This window comes from Nannobrachium achirus (genome assembly GCF_963921795.1).
Source record: "Nannobrachium achirus genome assembly, chromosome: 18".
In the NCBI taxonomy this organism is placed as follows: Eukaryota; Metazoa; Chordata; class Actinopteri; order Myctophiformes; family Myctophidae; genus Nannobrachium; species Nannobrachium achirus.
The window spans coordinates 46,192,985-46,215,610 of NC_137825.1; the positions used below are offsets into that span (position 1 = coordinate 46,192,985).

The following is a 22,626-nucleotide window of genomic DNA, read 5'->3' on the forward strand; positions in this document are numbered from 1 at the left end:
TACTGTATGTGTGTTTGCGTGTGCTCATGCTTGTGTGCATGTGTATATCGGCACTATCGGGCAGAAACCTCATATCTCCAAGTTTCAAATTTGTGCATTTTTTCTCAAAGTAAAGCCCTGCTTCACCATACAAGACCGTTGCACAAAAATAGTGAAAACAGCTGATCTACAAGCACACAACGCCTCGCGCCGCGAGGCGTTGTGTGCTTGTAGATCGGCTGTTTTCACTAGTTTAAATCATCTTAAAAATGACTAAATACAAAACAAACGGTTTTGGACATACAAGGTTTCCACCCGACAACGACATTATGTATAGTATGTATGCTTCTGTGCTTTTTGTGTGTGTGTGCGCGCGCGCGCGTGTGTGTGTGTGGTTGACAGATGATGTATGACAGGTCTGTAGAGTCAGCCCTTTGGTGGCAACCCACTGGGGCTGGATGATGCCCTTGTCCTTTTATATTTTACAGCGTATCTCTTTACCCCAGAGCCCCGCTTTCATCCACTGTATTGCCCTACCCTCGCGGCTATTGGCTTACAGTGATCAATTGGCAGTTTGACTTTGAAAACCAGACAAAACCTCCCCCTCGTTCCACCATTAATATGGCCTCATGCACAGCGACAAGGGGGACATGTGAAGATGTTTTGTTCCAAAACATGCATATCTGCCATGATGTGAAGTGACCTGATGCCTAGTGAGCCTATGCTAAGAAAAGGCATTGCTTGCTTTGGACCACGACAGGCACGTGCACACATAGACATCAAAGGGGGCTTGAGCCCCTGCCCTTTTATCCGTCTGTAAACAACTGCCCTCTCCAGACCATGAATGCAGTTTTTACTATCGTGAAAGAAATGCAAATGCCCTCTTTCCATGCCATACCTGAAGGCAGCATTCAAGAGAATGTTCTCGTCCAAACTCTCCTGAACTTGAATGCAGCGTCTTGCGTTGAAAGAATTGTCCTCTCTGCGTAGCAGCCAAGCATCGAAAATAGCCGACCTCCAAGCTCACAATGCTCCTGAATTTGAATGCTGCATCTTATGTTTAAAGAATTGCCCTCTCTGTGTAGAAATCCATGCTGTACGCCACATCTCCAGCATTGACTTGATTATCCTCAGTGCAGTGTGGTATCAAGTACCAAAAATAGCAGACCTCCAAGCTTACAACGTGTTGCAGTTTTCTATATTTTCACCACAAGGCCCTTTTAGAGATTTCAGCCCCTGCCTCTCTAACATTGACTGCACGTCCCTGCTATGATGTATTTCGTATACAGGAACAGAACAGGCCTAATTACAACCTAATCCTGAATTTGGATCCAGCTCATGTTCTGTGTCACATACCGTCCCCTCTCACTTTCTCATCGCTCACCACTGTTTCATAGAATTAAAATAAAATGATATATTGAAGCAATAAGCCACAATAGGCGTGTGGTTACCTGGTATTTTATAACGGCTGAGAGGCGTGGTCTCCAACCCTCTCAGCCGTTATAAAATACAGGTTACCACTTGCCTCGCGTGGCTTATTACTTTTCTAAAACGGTTATAATATGGCAACATGAAAAATCATAGACATGTACCAATTAAAACTGTTCTATTTCACTAATAATTCACTACAAGGTCTGCAAGAAAGTTCCCAGCTACAAGAAAGTAGTTCCCAGCTTTTTTTTTGCCAACAACACAGGTGCAGATAATTGGTGCACTGTGGAACACTGTTCAAAGAAATAACACACCTGGGTTTGATATAAACTGATTCAAGGTGTGGGTTATAGTGTCATATGCCACAGCAATTAAGGGAAACCAACCAATCAGAATCAAGGAATGGAACTAGCCGTTTTAGAATGAAGTACTTAGCACATTTAAAATAGATATAATTATACCATAATAACTAATCAATTTGAAGTTATTGATATTTTACAGTAATGAATACTGTATGGCGTTTTGGAATGAAAGCAACAGTGTGTACTAGACAGCAGGGGCGTCACACCAAATTCTGGGCCCTGGGTACAAGGACTCACTGCGGGCCCCCCATGAATGTTAACTATTGAAAAATAGCAGATATACAAGCTCGCGAGCTTGTAGATCTGCTATTTTTGAAAAATCGAGAAAATGTTTGCCAAGAAACCCATGTTTCCATGTCAGTGATGCTCAAACTTTTTCATGCGAAGGACCCCCCATCTCAAAATATTTAGTTCCAGGGACCCCCCAGAAGCAAAATTTTAGTTACAAATGTTCACTTAAAAAAATACATATATTCAAAGATTTGCGCACATTTTCACGACTTTTCAAAAATAGCAGATCTACAAGCTCGCAGCGCGGCACCGAGTGCCGCGCTGCGAGCTTGTATATCTGCTATTTTTCAATAGCTAAAGTTACTAGGGCCCCTCCACCTTGGGCCCTGGTAACTCAGTCCCACTTTCCTACCCCTTGTGATGCCCCTGCTTGACAGTGATTTTAAATCACACTGGTTTAGTGCCTCTTCTCTTCCTTACCGTAGGTCTCATACTGTATTTGCCCTGGTCTCGCTGCATGTCTCACGGGTCGTCTATGAAATGCACGCACAGGTATAGTTCCTGGCACAGAGCTGTTATCTACCGCTATGCTATATTTTCACACTCCTGTGTGGCACCGCTGCCTAGAACTCTGCCTCCCCATTGGCTGCCGAGGCCTCCTCAAAGCAGGAAGCAGAGCCAAGAATCTGTCCGACCCTCCCGGTATAAAGTATGTATGACCGGGGTCATTCACGGTACATCTCGCCAGCTACCATATCTTTGACCTCTTTAAGTCACACTAGTAGAACTTGGAGAGAACCGCTCCATAACTTCACAACGACCAACTCTTGTGTCTGAATGTTTTACAGCATTGCCCTAGAAAAGGCAAAGAGCAGGTGTGAAGTAGAGCAGCGGTTTTAAAAACTTTTTTCGGCACACCAATGGGCAAGTGAAAATTTCAAGTAGTAATGGGAAAGATGCAATGCGTTGCTGGCTTAGCTGTAGACATGCGTTTCTTTTGGACTCAAAAATGTGTGTGTGGGGGGGATGAATAAAATAAAATACAAATAAATGTAAGCTCTTTATGACATGCCCAAAATAGGGACAACAGGTTGAAAGTAGTTCAAAAATAAAAATGAAGTAGAGCGTATGAAATAAGATTATAACCTTTTGTATCATTTTAAGAATACACTCAAAGAGCTTTTAAATATAGGTGTGGAATAAGATTATTGCCCCCACACCACACACACAAAACAACAACTAAACTATTGGTTGAGAAATTATAATAATTGATCATTTTGTCCGATCCAGAATTATTGTTTTGACTGCCTCTGTAAACTGACAGCAGCCATTATCCATTTGTGCTTCTCTTTTCATTGTGTACGTATGTTACTTTTTTTTTTCCATAAAGAGACGCTTGGAGGCAGTCATCACGTTACAGTGTTGCAAACTATGTGATTGCTGCCTTACAGACATGACTCAGGGAAATAACAAACCTTATGCAACAGATGTGTTGTAAGTGCGACATCTAGTGGCTGAATGTTGCCTGTTCCACCTGTAAGTGAACACTTGAGATTGTAGCCTAAATCAGTGTTTCTCAACCTTTTTTCTGCATGGGCACACTTCATGTTCCAAGAATCCATGGGCACACCAACATGATACGGAGGTGTAAATATCGTCACTGTCGGGAAGAAACCTTGTATCTCCACGTTTCAAATGTGTACGTTTCTACGCAAAGTAAAGCCCTGCTTCATCATACAAGGCTGTTGCACAACAGTAGTGAAAACAGCAGATCTACAAGCACACAACGCCTCGCACCGCGAGGCGTTGTGTGCTTGTAGACCGGCTGTTTTCACTAGTTTAAATCATTTTTAAAATGATAAATACAATACTGGCTTTCAAGCAGTTTCAAGGGGCACACTAGACCCTTCTCAGGGGCACGCCAAAGGTCCCCAGGCACAGTGGTTGAGAAACACTGTCCTAAATGAAGAACACTATGAAGGAGGCCTAATAGACACTGATAGTTACCTCTATCTATCTGCTGGCAGTTGTAGTGCATAGTGCTGTATCTTACTTATCATTCTACGGAAATCCATTATGGTTTTGTAAATATTTTAAAGGTTAAGCGTAGCTGAGCAATTTAAATTGAAAGAGACTAGCCGCCTTTCAGCAGCAAACACCAGCCTCTTGTCTCTGTTTTCTTTGAGCTTATTGCTTAGTGTGCGTTCAAACATTTATGGCTCTCCGACTGCGGCGCGCTATGCATTTATGGATGTTTTCAGTATGTATTCCCCGGCATGCGACCATGCAGCGCGCCACCATGCATAATGCCTTCTCCCGAAAGTGGAGGCAACCAGAGGAGCGCATGAAAACACTATGTTGAATAATGCATAACAGCAACAGTGGGTCAAAGGGCATCTCGTTTCTCTCTCTAGATTGTTTTCCTTTTTTTTCCTGTTAGGTTTTTTAACTGCACGCGGATAAAACGCGAAGCCAAATAAGGGAAAGCAGCGATACAATACCATGATACAGGCAGGTACACACATAGACATCAAAGGGGGCTTGAGCCCCTGCCCTTTTATGTAAAAAGTGCCCTCTCCAGACCATGAATGCAGTTTTTACAATGCTGAAAGAAATGCAAAAGCCCTCTTTCCATGCCATACCTGAAGGCAGCATTCAAGAGAATTACCTTGTCCAAACTCTCCTGAACTTGAATGTAGCATTGTCTCTGGAATTGACTTGATTATGCTTAGTTCAGTGCGGTATCACATACCGAAAATAGCCGACCTCCAAGCTCACAACGCGTCGCAGCTGCGACGCGTTGTGAGCTTAGAGGTTTGCTATTTTCGTTATTTCCACCGAAAGGCACTTTTAGAAATTCCATCCCCTGCCTCTCTAACATTCTCTGCACGTCCCTGCCATGATATCAACTTTGGTAGGGAAGGGAGGGAGGGAGAGAGAAAAAACACCCAAGGGCCTCATTAAAGACGCAGCACATTTCATTTCCTGTCTCCCGGTGTGCTGTGATGTCATAGGCTGGATAGCTTTATTGGCATTTGGGTTGTATGTGTATCATGGTAATTATCCAGCCTCCCTGCGACCTGGCTCACAGTGCGTGGTAGGAGTGCATCAGTGTACAGCCTCAATCTCCGGCCAGGGCACAGGCGGGCTAATTTATCTTCCCCCAGCGTGCGTTCACACGCACACTCACGCAGGCACGCACGCACACAAACACACAGGCACATGCACATAGACATCAAAGGGGGCTTGAGCCCCTGCCCTTTTACCTATCTGTAAAAAGTGCCCTCTCCAGACCATGAATGCAGTTTTTACTATGGTGAAAGAAACGCCAAATGCCCTCTTTCCATGCCATACCTGAAGGCAGCGTTCAAGATAATTGCCTTGTCCAAACTCTCCTGAACTTGAATGCAGCATCTTATGTTGAAAGAATTGTCCTCTCTGTGTAAAAATCAAGCATCGAAAATAGCCGACCTCCAAGCTCACAACGTGTTGCGCTGCGACGCGTTGTGAGCTTGGTGGTCAGCTATTTTCGATATTTTCACCAAAAGTGCCCTTTTAGAAATGTCAGCCCCTTTCTCTCTAACATTCTCTGCACGTCCCTGTACACACGCGCGCGCACACACACACACACACACACACACACACACACACACACACACACACACACACACACACACACACACACACACACACACACACACACACACACACACAATGGCTTTCAGAAACAAAAAGTATGCATAGAGGTTCTGTACAGTACATACCAGTGCACTCTATATATGCATGTCATACATATGCAGCTACAATACATAAGTACTCAATCACAATAGAACCCAGTGTTTTTTCATGGTATCCGGGGCTTTCGGGGGAGAGCCGTGTATAGCGGGGATATGTGAAGAATGCTTTCTGGATCTCCGGGACGCTGGATATGACCATGAATCATTGTGCGAGAATGTTTACTCAGGACCGTGGTCCAAGACATCTCTATGACGACACCCTCCTGCAGTCAGGAGGGCCCGCGGAGCACTGACCGCACGACGCGTGCACGCGGAACGTGTTCTCACTCATTTGAAATGTTACAGTATCTACAAAACAATAGCGTCAAGTGAGGTCAATTCTGCAACTTTCGGTCGCCTCACCTCCCCTCTTAGCCATTAGACACCTCTATACTTGGTAGTCCAGGCATTTTCAAAGTGGGTGACGGGGCACCCTGGGGTGCCGTGATGGCAGTCCAGGGGCGCCACAAGATAATTTGATAATATTTGGAATTCATTTGGACACTTAAAAATATATTTAGTATCATTTTAAACTGGAAGTACAAAGTTATTTTCAGTCAGTTCTAACCAAAACGGCTATTATCTCAACGTTTTCCTCGTAACATAATCGCTAAAATATGGCATAAATCTAAGGTGTTGGGAGTGAAAATTATGAACATAATGTAGGGGTACCTCGGATGAAAATAATATTTATAGGGGTGCCCTAAAAGTTTGGGGACCCCTGAACTAGTCGACCGGGGTCGGCTCTATACTTGGCCCGCTGTACACCAAGAGCTATATTTTCTAGCATCCTCCTTATCCCTAAACCTCTTTGCCTTTTTTTGCGATGTTGAAAATGTTTTTCAACATAGTAAAAAAAAAAAGGCAAAGAAGTTTATGGATAAGGGGTAAGGCATGGATAGAAATAGGGCCCCAAATCTCTTTACTGAAAGTGGTCGATCTGCGAGCTTAGCTTGTAGATATCATATTTTTGCCAAATGTTCAAGTGGTTAAAAATGGCTGCTCGTGGAATGTCAGAAACAGAGCAGTAGTTGAGCGATTGTGTCCAGTAAATGAAAGGTCACAGGCTCCAACCATTAGCTGCCATATGACCTTGAGCTCGTAATCAGCTCGAGGGTATTGTGTCGGCTAAATGAACAAGCGTCTTTGTTCATGTAGTTTGTCTTTGCGGCAGAACGTGTCGGTCCTATTTTTGTTGTTGGAAGACCAGCCGTCAAACACAAAACTGTGTCCGTTTTCTATATGACGGAGAGAACGGCCTCCCTGAAGTGACGCCAGCCAGAAGCATATCGTCACTGTCGGGCAGAAACCTTGTATCTCCAAGTTTCAAATGTGTACCTTTTTTCCGCGAAGTGAAGCACTGCTTCATCACACAAGGCCGTCGCACAAAATGCGAGGCGTTTTGTGCTTGTAGATCGGCTGTTGTCACTAGTTTAAATCATTTTAAAAATGAAAAATACGAAACGGTTTTGGACATACAAGGTTTCCACCCGACAACGACGATATTAGGCTGATAAAATCTACAGGGAACTCTCTCTCTCTCTCTCTCTCTCTCTCTCTCTCTCTCTCTCTCTCTCTCTCTCTCTCTCTCCATGGCCACGAGGCGGGATAAGCCGAACACGGAAAGAAAAGACTGAGGGGGAAACCAGTCAAGACGAGGAGGAAGCAAAAAGAAAGATGACAAGAGGGATGAGCAGGGGAAAGAGACCAGGTGGGAGGAAAACAAGCTGACAGGAGAGATATGTCTACGGGCAGTGAGATAAAAGATGGAGTGGCGCCAGAATGAGAGAGGTAGAGAAGGAAGACGGAGTAAGAGAAAGAGAGAGAGAGAGAGAGAGAGGGCGCTGGAGTGAGAGGGAGAGCAGGGGACGGAGAGAGAGAAGGCGAGGAATGTTGAATGGATGAGTTGTGCGCTGGCGGGGGCACCACGCTGGGTTAGTTAATGATTGGTGCATATGTCAGCCCCACAGCTGCAAGAGAGGAACAATCAGCCAGCCAGCTCACCAGCTGAGGGGTAGCAGAGTGATGAGGGGACAGGAGAGAGAGAGAGAGAGAGAGAGCAGGGGTGTCGCACCAAATTCTGGGCCCTGGCATGGGTACAAGCATTCACTTCAGTTATTTTGTGCTTTAACTATTGAAAAATAGCAGATATACAAGCTTGTAGATCTGCTATTTTTGAGCTGAGCTGCATGTGGTGGAGTCTCTGCTATTTTTGTTGAAAAAAACGTATGTTTCTATGTCAGTGGTGCTCAAACTTTTTCACGTGAAGGACCCCCAAAATGTATTTGGGCACGGACCCCCAGCTCAAAATATTCAGTTCCAGGGATCCCCCCAGAAGCAAAGTTTTAGTTACAACTGTTCGCTTAAAAGATACATATATATTTTGCTCACATTTTCACGACTTTTCAAAAATAGCAGATCTACAAGCTCGCAGCGCGGCACGCTGGGCCCTGGTAACTCAGTCCCACTCCCCCCCCTTGTGACGCCCCTGTGAGAGAGAGCTTTAGAGAATTTGGGGCCGTGGACACACAGCAATACGGAGAAAAATAGCTGAGTGGGAGAAAAGTGCAAGGCAAAAGTAGGTGAGGACCGCACGGTATGTGTGCGTACGCGGAGTCAAGGAAGTGAGGCAGCTTGATTGGATCAAGACTGGATGGAGAGAGAGAGAGAGGGAGGAAGAGGACTTTAGGCCAACTTTAAAACTATTGAATGCTTTAACCAGTGAAAAATAGCAGATCTACAAGCTTGCAGCGCGGCACTCGGTGCCGCGCTACAAGCTTGTAGATCTGCTATTTTAGGAAAAAGTCGTGAAAATGTGTGCAAATCTTTGAATATGTGTATTTTTCAAAGCGAACGTTTGTTACTCAAATGTTGCTTCTGGGGGGTCCCTGGAACGAAATATTTTGAGATGGGGGTCTGTGGCCAAATAAATATCAGTTTGGGGGTCCTTCACATGAAAAGGTTTGAGCACCACTGACATACAGTAGTCTCTCAAGAACAGACTAACTGAGCTCCAGTTGAGTGAAAAGGACCTTTTCTTTGACGATGGCTGGCCAGATTGCTGACATAGAAACATAGGGTTTTTCAAAAAATCTTAGAAGGATTCAAAAGACACTTATAGAATCGGGACAAAATTCAAATTTTCACTATTTAAAAAAAATAGCAGATCTACAAGCTCGCAGCGTGGCACTCGGTGCCGCGCTGTGAGCTTGTATATCTGCTATTTTTCAATAGTTAAAGCATAAAATAATGATACACAATAATGTGTACCCGTTCTGAATGGGTTAAGTTTCCATTCTTCGCTCCTGCCGTCATCATGGGGCTGCGGCGGCCGGGGGCCACCACGGGTCTTATCCGTTATATTAACGCTGAAGTCCCCGCTGAAGTGTGGTTCGTGTTGTCGGTAATGCGGCGCAGAGACGGCGAGCGTGTGGGCGAACAAAGTAGCCGAAGGTCTTTAGGCGAAGGTGTCGGGAGAAAACTCAGCTGTGTTGTTGTACGCCAAAAGGCCAATTTGCATTTCTTCCAATAGCAGGTGCAAGCTGAGGGCAGTGCAACGTTTGCTGTACTTGGCATGATAGAATGGCAGTATATTACATAAAGCGTATAGAACCTGGTATGAATGTATAGTGTATAACAGGGCTTTACAAAGTGGCCCAAAGTGGCTGCCGTGATGCCAATCCAGGGGTTCCGCGGAATAATTTGACAATATTTGGAATTCATCCATGTCACTTCAGTACGTTTAACCACTGAGAACCTCAGTCTATGCTTAGTAAAACAGACCTGATTTGCACTGTAATTGATCAGTTCTTTTTCCATCTACCTCAACTCTCTTCACCAAAAAAAAAAAGCTCACAACTTGTGAGCTTGTAGATCGGCTATTGTTGTTGAACCTTCCCCCCAGAATAGTGATGCTGGGGTTCAAGTGGTTAATCGTCAAGTATAACGTTGTTTTCAGGTGGAAAGGTGTGCATATTTACGTGGCGTAATATGATGTAAGATTTAAAAAAAATAACAGTGTAATTCAGGTTGTGCCGTGGATGAAAACATTATTTACAGTGGTGACCTGAGTCAAAAAAGTTTGAAAACCCTGGTTGTATAAAACTATAATAGACCTATTATAGACCTAATAGATCTCCAGGAGTGCTTTCACCTTCGGTGCCTTTGACTTTGCCTTTGTGCTGCAGCCACCTGGACAAGTATCCCTGTCTGTGCTGCCCCATCCTGGCTTGCCTTCCGTCAGCTCGGGGGATTTAAGCCTTTAAGAGCCTCTTTTTTCCCCTGCAGTAAGAGCTTTAAGACAGAATATGTGCGGAAAGCAGTTTTTGGGGGGTAAGGATGAGCACTTGACAGAAATAGGTAGCGATAGAGCGCAAGAGTGCACACTTCAGGAGGATTCTTTTAACCTTCAATCATCTACTCCAGGGTTCCCCAATAGGCGGCCCGCGGGCCATTTGCGGCCCGCGGGGGGCTGCTGTCTGGCCCACACCAACCCCAGTAATAATGGTGGTATAAGAGCAGCAACACCACTAGTATATCGTCGTTGTCGGGTGTAAATCTCGTATCTCCAAATTTGTACGTTCTTTCGCAAATCATACAAGGCCGTCGCACAAAAGTAGTGAAAACAGCAGATCTACAAGCACACAACGCCTCGTGTGCTTGTAGATCGGCTGTTTTCACTAGTTTAAATCATTTTTAAAAATGATAAATTCAAAACGAACGGTTTTGGACATACAAGATTTTCACCCGACAACGACGAAAACTGTCGCTGGAGTAGTGGGAACGCCACCGTCGTCCCCTGCAATGTTGTGGCCCTCGGCTTGGTACCCTAGACATAATTCGGCCCTTGGGGAAAACTAATAGGGGAACCCTGACCTATACTCTCATCGCTGCCCCCCAAAATAACGCCCGCTGCAGACAGAATTGGGGCTTTTGTGAAGGTGACGATGTTGGTTTTGTGTTTATGTTAGTTTGGCAGGGTGGATCTGCCTGAACGCCAGAAGCCTGCTGCCTGTGTATATCATGATTGATTATGTGACGTTAATAACAGTAGTACAGTCAGTGACGCTACGAGCCCTGCATCCTGCATCCCCTGAACGCATACTTTTAAATAAAGGAAACCCATTAAACTGAGCATCACTGCATCCCCAGGACGCATACAACTCTATCCTTCCTGCTATCAGTCATTTCACTGCACCAGCTGAGCTGCATGTGGTGGAGTCTCCACAGCTGTGCGTTCTGGCATTATTGATGAGATGATTGGGATTGTCTTGTAAATTCATGCTTCTGTCCTTTATAAACTACATGCAAGTAGCTATTTGCCACTATTTGTTTAAATGAAAGTCCTTTTTGATGTTTTCACCATTGATACATAATGCGTGTGTCGTCGTGGGACCCATAAAATAATTCTATACCCACCTGTGGGTCCACCTGTGGGTCCTTGGACCCATTACATTGAAAACCTAGCAACATCACTGGTAGTAGATATTATATTATCATGATTGATTATGAGTGACGTTAGCAACAGTATATTATGCTGTATCATTACAGATTACATGATTTACTGTAAGAGTCAAGATGCCTTTCCTATAGGTCTGATAGATATTGTTTATGTTACGGCCTGTCCTTGCAATGCCAGTACAACTAGGGTTTGATTTCCTTTGCTGAGGGCAGAATCTCTGTGCCACAGGCCTGTGGTACCTACTCCTATGTACACAATCACATGTACAATTCATTGTATTAAACCACCATCACCACCTTATGCCTTTGCCTCTGACACTTCTTTATTTACGTCTTGTTGACAGAACTTGAATTCCACCACACCTGCAATATCTCCCTTGGTGTAAATGTTAGATGTTTGGTCTCCCATACAGGAGACCCACTTTTGGGAACAACCCCAGATAGCTTTTTAAGTTGCTATCAGTATTTAGATATTTGATATTCATTTTATCAGACACGCCCCCTTCCTATACAAACCGACTGTAACTTCAAACTCCATTTTAACCATGATAGATAGATTCATCAAAAACACCCGTCCCGGGTTCTGGTGACTGATACTGTCCTCCTAATACGTGAGGGCCGTGTTTTTGAGCGGTGGTAAACCGCTCCTAAGAGTGGCTGTGCGTGTGTCTGTAGCCACTTTTCCTCAGCGTTTTGCCATAGCAATGTGTTTTCCTCAGCGTTTTGCCATAGCAATGTGTGTGTGTGCAGCCATATTACATCATATTACATCACCAATTATCTGTAGCCACTATCTGTAGCCACTTTTCCTCAGCGTTTTGCCATAGCAATGTGTTTTCCTCAGCGTTTTGCCATAGCAATATGTGTGTGTGTGTGTGTGTGTGTAGCCATATTACATCACCAATTACATCCTAGACCTATCTGTAGCCACTTTTCCTCAGCGCTTTGCCATAGCAATGTGTTTTCCTCAGCGTTTTGCCATAGCAATATGTGTGTGTGTGTGTGTGTGTGTAGCCTGTATTACATCACCAATTACTGATTGAAGACGTTATGCAAGCACGACCACCGCTCACTTCACATTGGGTGTGATTTTTTCAATTACCTTTTTCATTTATTTTGAATGATTCTTTTGGATAATGGAGGGGAAAAAAAGAAAAAAGTAATGAAGCCCAGAGGCCTAATATCTCATGGCCAGGCCGGTAGATGTTTGTTGTCCTGTGTGGGAGACGGGTGTTGGAGTTCCTGTGGTTCCATTAAGCGTCCTCATTCACTCACTCAATGTGGAAATGCTGGACTTTGTGGCTTGGCTATTTGCTGCTTGACTATATGCAACCTCTAATCTGTATAAACTTTGTCCCTGTGCCCCTGCAGGCAGACGCGGGAGCAGGAAACCCCTCCGGACTTCTTCTACTTTTCGGACTTTGAGAGACACAATGCTGAAATCGCTGCCTTTCACCTGGACAGGTGAGTCAGACACATGCATGGTTTATTATAAATAGTAAGACGCCTCCTCCCCTAAGTAACAAGAAATCTTGTGAAATAAAATGTCGTCAACCAATCATCAAGGACGATGATGCACGAATGAAGAAGAAGCGACATGCGACAATTCTTGGCCATCTGGCCAGTGATGTATATCGGACCAGTTACCTTACCCATATATGGAGATCCATGTACTGTAAATAGTACATCCCTTTTATGCCCATACATGGAGATCCCTGTCTGAACCAGCCACACAGATATGGGCTGTCTTCCTCCATATATGGGCATTCCCATATGAAGTCTTGTTAGATATGGGCTTAATATTGATGACATCAGGGATCTCCATATATGGCCATAAAAGGGATTCTGGGGAATACCCATATATGGACTTTTACATAGGTGATGTCACCTGTGATGTCACAGTGATGTGTCAAGGGAACCACAGTGTCAGGCGTGACCATCAGAGATACACGGATATGTGGACAAGATGTGCCGGACATCACAGTGACATCAGAGCATGATGTCAGAGCGGCAAACCCATAGACCGTAAAAACGTGTACACGTCTGTCTACACGCGGACAAGCTGTGACATTTCTCATGGTAACTTGCGACCTTATGTCCGGCAAAAGCAAAGGTGGGGATCTAGTCCTGTTCGTGAACACCAGATGGTGTAATCTGGGTCATTATAGCGGTGAAGGAGAAGATCTGCTGTCAGGATATTGAACTGCTGGCAGTGGGTCTACGCCCGTACGAGGGAGTTTTCACACATCGTCGCCATTGTTGTTTACATTCATCCACGTGAAGTGGCTGCAGTGGTGGTGGACTGACGCAGGGGCAAGTACCTAGGAGTCCACCTCAATGAGAAACTGGACTGGGCTCTGGTCTATTAAAAGACACAGAGTAGTAGGGCATTCACCAAATATTCGAATATCAAAGTCACTATTCGACGTTGTTCACCAACGTCGAATATTCGATTTTTTTTTCAATGCCCCTTTTGGATGAATTTGTTGCGACCGTCAGGGAGCAGTTTACTATGAAAACCTCCACCGGCCGTCCGTCCGTCCGTCCGTCCGTCCGTCCGTCGGTCACACGTCACACCTTTGCCCTGCTCATATCTCCGCATCAGTATGACATCACACCACATGTGTACACAAACCTTTGTGTACGTTGCTGTGGCAACAGTCTGTTGTTGCTGGTCTGTTAGTGTACGTTAGCAACCACCTTAGCAACCATGGTTTTACCCTAGCAACCAACTGTTTACCCTAGCAACCAACTGTTTACCATAGCAACCATGTTTTTTTACCCTAGCAACCAACTGTTTACCATAGCAACCAGATACGCAGAGCAGGGATCTCCATATATGGGCATAAACAGGTGACATCACACTGATGTCAGATACTCAGAGCAGGGATTTCCCCATAATATATGGGCATAAAAGGGATTCTGTTAGGGATCTCCATATATGGGCATAAAAGGGATTATGTTAGGGATCTCCATATATGGGCATACAAGGGATTCTGTTAGGGATCTCCATATATGGGCATAAAAGGGATTCTGTTAGGGATCTCCATATATGGGCATAAAAGGGATTCTGTTAGGGATCTCCATATATGGGCATAAAAGGGATTCTGTTAGGGATCTCCATATATGGGCATAAAAGGGATTCTGTTAGGGATCTCCATATATGGGCATAAAAGGGATTATGTTAGCTGTTAGTGATCTCCATATATGGGCATAAAAGGGATGCTGTTAGGGATCTCCATATATGGGCATAAAAGGGATTCTGTTAGGGATCTCCATATATGGGCATGAAAGGGATTCTGTTAGGGATCTCCATATATGGGCATAAAAGGGATTGTATCCCAGATGATGTTAGGAGATCCACACTAACATAATCCATATATGGTCCTACCGACAGCTGCTATAAGCCAACCCTGGCGATAAGGTCTGAGTCGAAGAAATGCTTCTTTCCTGGCAAGAATTGCCCCTTTATACTGTAGGGCTCGTTTGTGTATTGTATGACATCACGCCACATCATCGGCTGAGGACTGTGTGATGTCATCATATCTTCATATATGGAGACATAAGTTGCTCATGCCCAAATATGGGCTGGTGAGGTCAGACTTAGTGTGATGCGTAGGTTATCTCCATATATGGAGATTCAACTTCAATGAGTAACCATGGCAAACTGTCAACTGCCCGTATGTCTTGATAATTGGTAAAACAAACTTTTGGCCTATTTGTGGAGATAAGCGACCAACGGTCGCTTATCTCCCGATTAGGGAGTCTTACTGGTTAATGTTCTACCAGGGGTTCTCAAACCTTTTTAGCCTGCGACACCCAAAATAAACATATTTGAACTGGGGACCCCCACCCTGACAAGCGCTTGGAATTGTAGGTATTACATTTGATGTGACTTGGTTCCGCAGATAAATATTGTTAAAATAGCAGATCTACATGCTCACAACGCCTCGCAGCGCGAGGCGTTGCGAGCATGTAGATCTTCTATTTTCACAATGTTCGCCTCTAGCTTACTTAATATTTGACAGTTTGGCCAGTCCTGTCGAATATTCGACTATTCGAATACTTTGAGGTCGAATAATTTGAATACTAAAAACCAAACCTCGGTTCGAAGTGAAGCGGTGAATTTTCATTCTATGTGTTCTAGAGCTATGAGATCTGTGTTCTAGATCTATACATTCTATGTTCTAGATCTATACTTTCTATGTGCTTCAGTTCTATGTTTTTATGAATTCTGAATGAATGAATGATTTTATCTGGAGGGCCAAATTGTCATGTGAAGCTTGACCAATCCTCAATCCTGGACGCACGATACACACAAAGCCACTCCTTGGAAGCGGCTTTCACCGCTTCAAAAATCACTATTCGTGAATGGCCTACAGAGTAAGCTGTTCTTCCTGAGGAGGCTCCGGTCTTTTGATGTGTGCAGCAGAATGCTGCACATGTTCTACCAGTCAGCTGTGGCAATGGGCAATGCGAGTCATCCTCTCCACAACATCCTACAAGGCCAGAAAAGCAGGCGTAAGGACATGTTCCGTTAGTGGCCCTGCAACAATAATCGTTTTAAGAACACTTTTATTCCCTCCGCTATTAGACTTTTGAATTCGATGGCCAGCCGCTAGACCTGGACTACTAATTAGTTTTTTTGGGCCTATGCAAAGGACTTTTTTTTATCATCCCCATGGTTACCTTTTTATATGCTTTTTAATGTGTTTATGTTTATTCACTCTTTTTATGATTATTGTCTCCACCAGCCGAAGGGGGAGAGTATGTTTTTGCCCCTGTCCGTGCGTGCGTCCGTCCGTGCGTCCGTGCGTCCGTCCGTCCGTCCGTCCGTCCTCCGAGTTTGTTACCAGCTAATCTCCGGCGCCGTTGGCCCTGTCACTGCCAAAATGAGCACACACACTCCCCGGATGCCAATTCAGAACCTCTGCCCCACATTTTTCAAATGGCCCTGTTCTAGCGCCACCATGAGGCCGATGTTTGCAAAGCACATTTCTGTACACTACTCCTACAGATTTTGTCCAAAAATCATGCAAATCGGTAGACAGCATCTCTACAGTAATGTGATCGACACGGATCTGTCTAATTGTCCATATTCCATCCTGATTGGCTGATATTGGCTTTCAAAGTTTGTAAGATTGGTCCGTTTCGGACAAAATGCCTCAAATCACAAATGCAGAGTGCAATTATCATGAAATCGCGCACACACGTTCCCACTAGGCCGAGGAAGAAATTACATTTCAATTTTTGAAATCAGCCTCATGGTGGCGCTATAACAGGCCGATTCGTGGTTTTACCTATAACTCCACCGATCAGTTTCAAACTTTGTAAGCGCACTCCCTGGATGCCAATTCAGAACCTCTGCCCCACATTTTTCACATGGGCCTGTTCTAGCGCCACCAGGAGGCCAATTTGTGCAAAACTACCTTTTGGCCAGTACTCCTACAGATTTTGTCCAAAAATCACGCAAATCGGTAGACAGTATCTCTACAGTCATGGGATCGACATGGATCTGTCTGATTGTCCATATTCCATCCTGATTGGCTGAGATTGGCTTTCAAAGTTTGTAAGATTGGTCCGTTTTGGACAAAATGCCTCAAATCACAAACGCAGAGTGCAATTAACATGAAATCGCACACACACTTATTTTTTAAATCAGCCTCATGGTGGCGCTATAACAGGCCAATTCGTGGTTTTACCTATAACTCAACCGATCAGTTTTAAACTTCGTAAGCGCACTCCCTATAGGCCAAGGAAAACCCTTTCCTTGTATTGTTCACATCAGCCTTTTATAGCGCCACCAGGAGGCCGACTTATGTAAGACACATTTTTGGATATAACTCCTTCAGATTTTACCTAAAATTAACACAAATCAGTACACAGTATCTCTACAGTCATATGATCAAGACGGATCTGTCCCGTATTAAATATTCCATCCTGATTGGCTAAGATTGGCCTCCAAACTTTGCAGGATTGATCCTTTTTGAACAAAATGCCTCAAATCAAACAAAGCGTGCAATTGTAATGAAATTGTGCACGTACATTCGCAAAAGGCCAAGGAAGCAATTACACTACAAAATGTTCAAATCAGCCTCATGGTAGCGCCATGAAAGATTGGTGAAGAACACATGCCACCCTTTTTACATTGGCCTATTATAGCACCACCAGGACGCGTGGCTGGTGGAGACCTGTGCTCGGAAGAGCACTTCTTCTAGTTCACTCTCTGTTTTTAACCTGTGTCCTCCTCCTATTTTTGTGATGTGTTTTGAACTAATACGGGCGGCCGAGCGTCTAGTCAGGGACCCTCAACTCGGGAATGATGTAAATAGGGAATGAATGCTCCGCCATTTAATGCAAAACCCCATTATACCTGTTGTCATAGGACCTGTTTTGACCATCTGTTTGACTGTGTCCATTTATGCCCATATATGGAGATATCTGTGTCTGTCTGTCTGCGTCCATTTTATGCCCATATATGGAGATCTCTGCAGACACAGTGCCGGTTCCGGAAAACCCTGATGTCAGACATCAGCTCCGCATACGGAGGATCCAAACCTTTCACGCCGGTTCCTGGAAAATCACACACAAACAGAGTTTCAGCTGGACGTTCTGTAAGATCTAAACCGAGCAGACTCCTCCACAAGCGGGGAGAAGAGCCGTGTGTACTGGCGTTTTCCTTTTTTTCCCCTTACCAACAGAACAGAGCTCGTACTCGGGTCGAGCGGCGGTGCGCGTTCATGATTTGTGCCCCAGCGCGTTCATATAGCGGCAGTGCTCGTTCATGACTTGAGCCCCGGCACGTCCATGAACAAACTTGATGACGCAAAACGCGTCACTTACTGTAGGTCCCACTACGTTACGTTTTACTACCCGGAAGAAGGGGTTAGAGCGCCTCATGCGCTGGGTGAGCAACTCAATGCAAGTGGACGGGCGGGGATATCCGGTGCCCTCTCTATACTTATTATAACTCTATGGTTTACACACACAGGGTTTTTCTCCAGTGTGGACACGCTGGTGCGTCTTCATGTGACTTAAATGACTGAAACTCTTGTCACACTGTTTACACACAAAGGGTTTTTCTCCAGTGTGGACACGCTGGTGTGTCTTCAGAGTCTCTAACCTACTGAAACCCTTGTCACACTGTTTACACACAAAGGGTTTTTCTCCACTGTGGACACGCTTGTGCCTCTTCAGGTCACCTAACCCACTGAAACTCTTGTCACACTGTTTACACACAAAGGGTTTTTCTCCACTGTGGACAAGCTGATGTGTCTTCAGGCTATCTATCCTACTGAAACCCTTGTCACACTGTTTACACACAAAGGGTTTTTCTCCAGTGTGGACACGCTGATGTGTCTTCAGGCTATCTATCCTACTGAAACCCTTGTCACACTGTTTACACACAAAGGGTTTTTCTCCAGTGTGGACACGCTGGTGTGTCTTCAGGTTACATAACTGACTGAAACCCTCGTCACACTGTTTACACACAAAGGGTTTTTCTCCAGTGTGGACACGCTGGTGTGTCTTCAGGTTACATAACTGACTGAAACCCTTGTCACAGTGTTTACACACAAAAGGTTTTTCTCCAGTGTGGATACACTGGTGTGTCTTCAGGTGACTTAACTTACTGAAACCCTTGTCACACTGGTTACAAAGGAAAGGTTTTTCTGTGATGTGGACATGCTGGACATGATGTGTCGATGCCTCAATGAAACTCTTATCACCTGGGAGGTTTTCTTTCCTGGGTAGATCATCAAATGTTTCTTTACTTCTCCTGGCTTCCTTGAAGTCCTCGCAAGATCTCGGTTTACCTGTGTCTCCTTGTTGCTGGCCGGTTACACAGTTGGTGATCGTCGGACCGGAAGATGAGGGCAGCTGTCCATTGCTCATCGTTTGACTGTAGAGGTTGTTGTGGCTCCTCATCATGTTTTCATGGAGGGTGACCCGGGAGGTGAAGGCATATGGACGCCGCTTCTGCTACTTGGACTGTAAATTGGAAAGCGTTTCTTTGTCTCTTGCGGGTTGGAAAGACTGTCTCTATATGTCCAGATAGCCTGACTCTCACAGAAGGCTATGGGGTCTCTCTGTGAGAGCTGGCTAGTGATTATAGCCTGTAGGGGTCTTGTCGGAGTAGAGCTTGTGCTAGCCTCTTCTTCTTTTGTGTAAACTGAGGTTGTGATGGCCACTCTTATATCTTATCTGTGTATCAGAAACAGTCATACTGATGTCAGCAGCTAGATGTCTTTGCCGGTTCCATATATGGTGCTTTGTCCAAATATGGAGGTATATCTTGTCCAGGTCCAAATATGGAGCTTGTAAGGTCAGACTTAGTGAGATGCGTTGGGTATCTCCATGTATGTAGTATCTCCACATATGGGGTACCAATATTCAGCGGATAACTATGGCTACCTATCAACTACCCACGTGATGTGAAGGTGAGCTTCACATGACAGACTGCGGAATATAGTCACGAGCTGTTTCAAATGTGTACATCTTTTGTTAAAACAAAGCCCTGCTTCATCATACAAGACTGTCGCACAAAACTAGTGAAAACAGCCGATATACAAGCACACAACGCCTCGCATAGCGAGGCGGTGTGTGCTTGTAGATCGGCTGTTTTCACTAGTTTAGTACATTTTATAGATGATAAATACAAAACGAACGGTTTTGGACATACAAGGTTTCCATCCGACAACGACGATATGCTATAAATATAAGGTGCTGGGAGTGAAAATTATAATGTAGGGGTGCCTCGGATTAAAAAAGTATTTATGGGGTGCCCTGAGACCAAAAAGTTTGGGAACCCCTGGTTTACATTCATCCACGTGAAGTGGCTGCAGTGGTGGTGGACTGACGCAGGGGCAACTACCTGGGAGTCCACCTGGATGAGAAACTGGACTGGGCTCTGAACACTGATGCGGTCTATTAAAAGACACAGAGTAGGCTGTTCTTCCTGAGGAGGCTCCGGTCTTTTGATTTGTGCAGCAGAATGCTGCACATGTTCTACCAGTCAGCTGTGGCAATGGGCAATGCGAGTCATCCTCTCCACCACATCCTACAAGGCCAGAAAAGCAGGCGTAAGGACATGTTCCGTTCGTGGCCCTGCAACAATAATCGTTTTAAGAACACTTTTATTCCCTCCGCTATTAGACTTTTGAATTCGATGGCCAGCCGCTAGACCTGGACCGGCACGTCCATGAACAAACTTGATGACGCAAAACGCGTCACTTAGGCCCCACTACGTTACGTTTTACTACCCGGAAGAAGGGGTGAGAACGCCTCATGTGCCGGGTGAGCAACTCAATGCAAGTGGACGGGCGGGGATATCAGGTGCCCTCTCTATACTTATAATAACTCTATGGTTTACACACAAAGGTTTTCTCTCCAGTGTGGACACGCTGGTGCCTCTTCAGGTTACTTAACTGACTGAAACTCTTGTCACACTGTTTACATACAAAGGGTTTTTCTCCACTGTGGACTCGCTGGTGCTTCTTCAGGTCACCTAACGCACTGAAACTCTTGTCACACTGTTTACACACAAAGGGTTTTTCTCCACTGTGGACACGCTGATGTGTCTTCAGAGAACCTAACACACTGAAACCCTTGTCACATTGTTTACACACAAAGGGTTTTTCTCCACTGTGGACACGCTGATGTGTCTTCAGAGAACCTAACACACTGAAACCCTTGTCACATTGTTTACACACAAAGGGTTTTTCTCCACTGTGGACACACTGATGTGTCTTCAGGTTATCTAACCTACTGAAACCCTTGTCACACTGTTTACACACAAAGGGTTTTTCTCCACTGTGGACACGCTGGTGCTTCTTCAGGTCACCTAACACACTGAAACTCTTGTCACACTGTTTACACACAAAGGGTTTCTCTCCACTGTGGGTATGCTGATGTGTCTTCAGGTTATATAACCTACTGAAACCCTTGTCACACTGTTTACAGACAAAGGGTTTTTCTCCAGTGTGAATACGCTGGTGTGTCTTCAGGTGACCTAACTTACTGAAACCCTTGTCACAGTGTTTACACTGGAAAGGTTTTTCTTTGATGTGGACATGCTGGACATGATGTGTCGATGACTCAATGAAACTCTTATCACGTGAGAGGTTTTCTTTCCTGGGTAGGTCATCAAATGTTTCTCTACTTCTCCTGGCTTCGTTGAAGTCCTCGCAAGATCTCGGTTTACCTGTGTCTCCTTGTTGCTGTCCAGTTACACAGTTTGTGATCGTCGGACCGGAAGATGAGGGCAGCTGTCCATTGCTCATCGTTTGACTGTAGAAGTTGTTGTGTCTCCTCATCATGTTTTCATGGATGGTGACCCGGGAGGTGAAGGCATATGGACACCGCTTCTGCTACTTGGACTGTAAATTGGAAAGCGTTTCTTTGTCTCTTGCGGGTTGGAAAGACCGTCTCTATATGTCCAGATAGCTCGACTCTCACAGAAGGCTATGGGGTCTCTCTGTGAGAGCTGGCTAGTGATTATAGACTGTAGGGGTCTTGTCGGAGTAGAGCTTGTGCTAGCCTCTTCTTCTTTCGTGTAAACTGAGGTTGTGATGGCCACTCTTATATCTTATCTGTGTATCAGAACCAGTCATACTGATGTCAGCAGCTAGATGTCTTTGCCGGTTCCATATATGGTGCTTTCTCCAAATATGGAGCAATATCTTGTCCAGGTCCAAATATGGAGCTTGTAAGGTCAGACTTAGTGAGATGCGTCGGGTATCTCCATATATGTAGTATCTCCACATATGGGGTACCAATATTCAGCGGATAACTATGGCTACCTATCAACTACCCGCGTGACGCGAAGGTGAGCTTCACATGACAGTTAGCACGCTGTGGAATATAGTCACGAGCTGTTTCAAATGTGTACGTCTTTTGTTAAAACAAAGCCCTGCTTCATCATACAAGACTGTCGCACAAAACTAGTGAAAACAGCCGATCTACAAGCACTACTGTTTTCACTAGTTTAGCACATTTTATAGATGATAAATACAAAACAAACGGTTTTGGACATACAAGGTTTCCATCCGACAACGACGATAAATATAAGGTGCTGGGAGTGAAAATTATAATGTAGGGGTGCCTCGGATTAAAAAAATATTCATGGGGTGCCCTGAGACAAAAAGGTTTGGGAACCCCTGGTTTACATTCATCCACGTGAAGTGGCTGCAGTGGTGGTGGACTGACGCAGGGGCAACTACCTGGGAGTCCACCTGGATGAGAAACGGACTGGGCTCTGAACACTGATGCGGTCTATTAAAAGACACAGAGTAGGCTGTTCTTCCTGAGGAGGCTCCGGTCTTTTGATTTGTGCAGCAGAATACTGCACATGTTCTACCAGTCAGCTGTGGCAATGGGCAATGCGAGTC

General features: G+C 44.9%; 1 protein-coding gene across 1 annotated transcript in view; it reads left to right on the forward strand.

The window, feature by feature from the left end:
* fam20cb (FAM20C golgi associated secretory pathway kinase b) overlaps positions 1-22,626 on the forward strand; it is a 137,499-nt gene that overhangs the window by 86,420 nt on the left and 28,453 nt on the right. Inside the window, exon 4 of the mRNA XM_080748115.1 lies at positions 12,611-12,703. Coding sequence (XP_080604241.1) covers positions 12,611-12,703 — 93 coding nt within the window. The remainder of the gene's footprint in view (positions 1-12,610; positions 12,704-22,626) is intronic.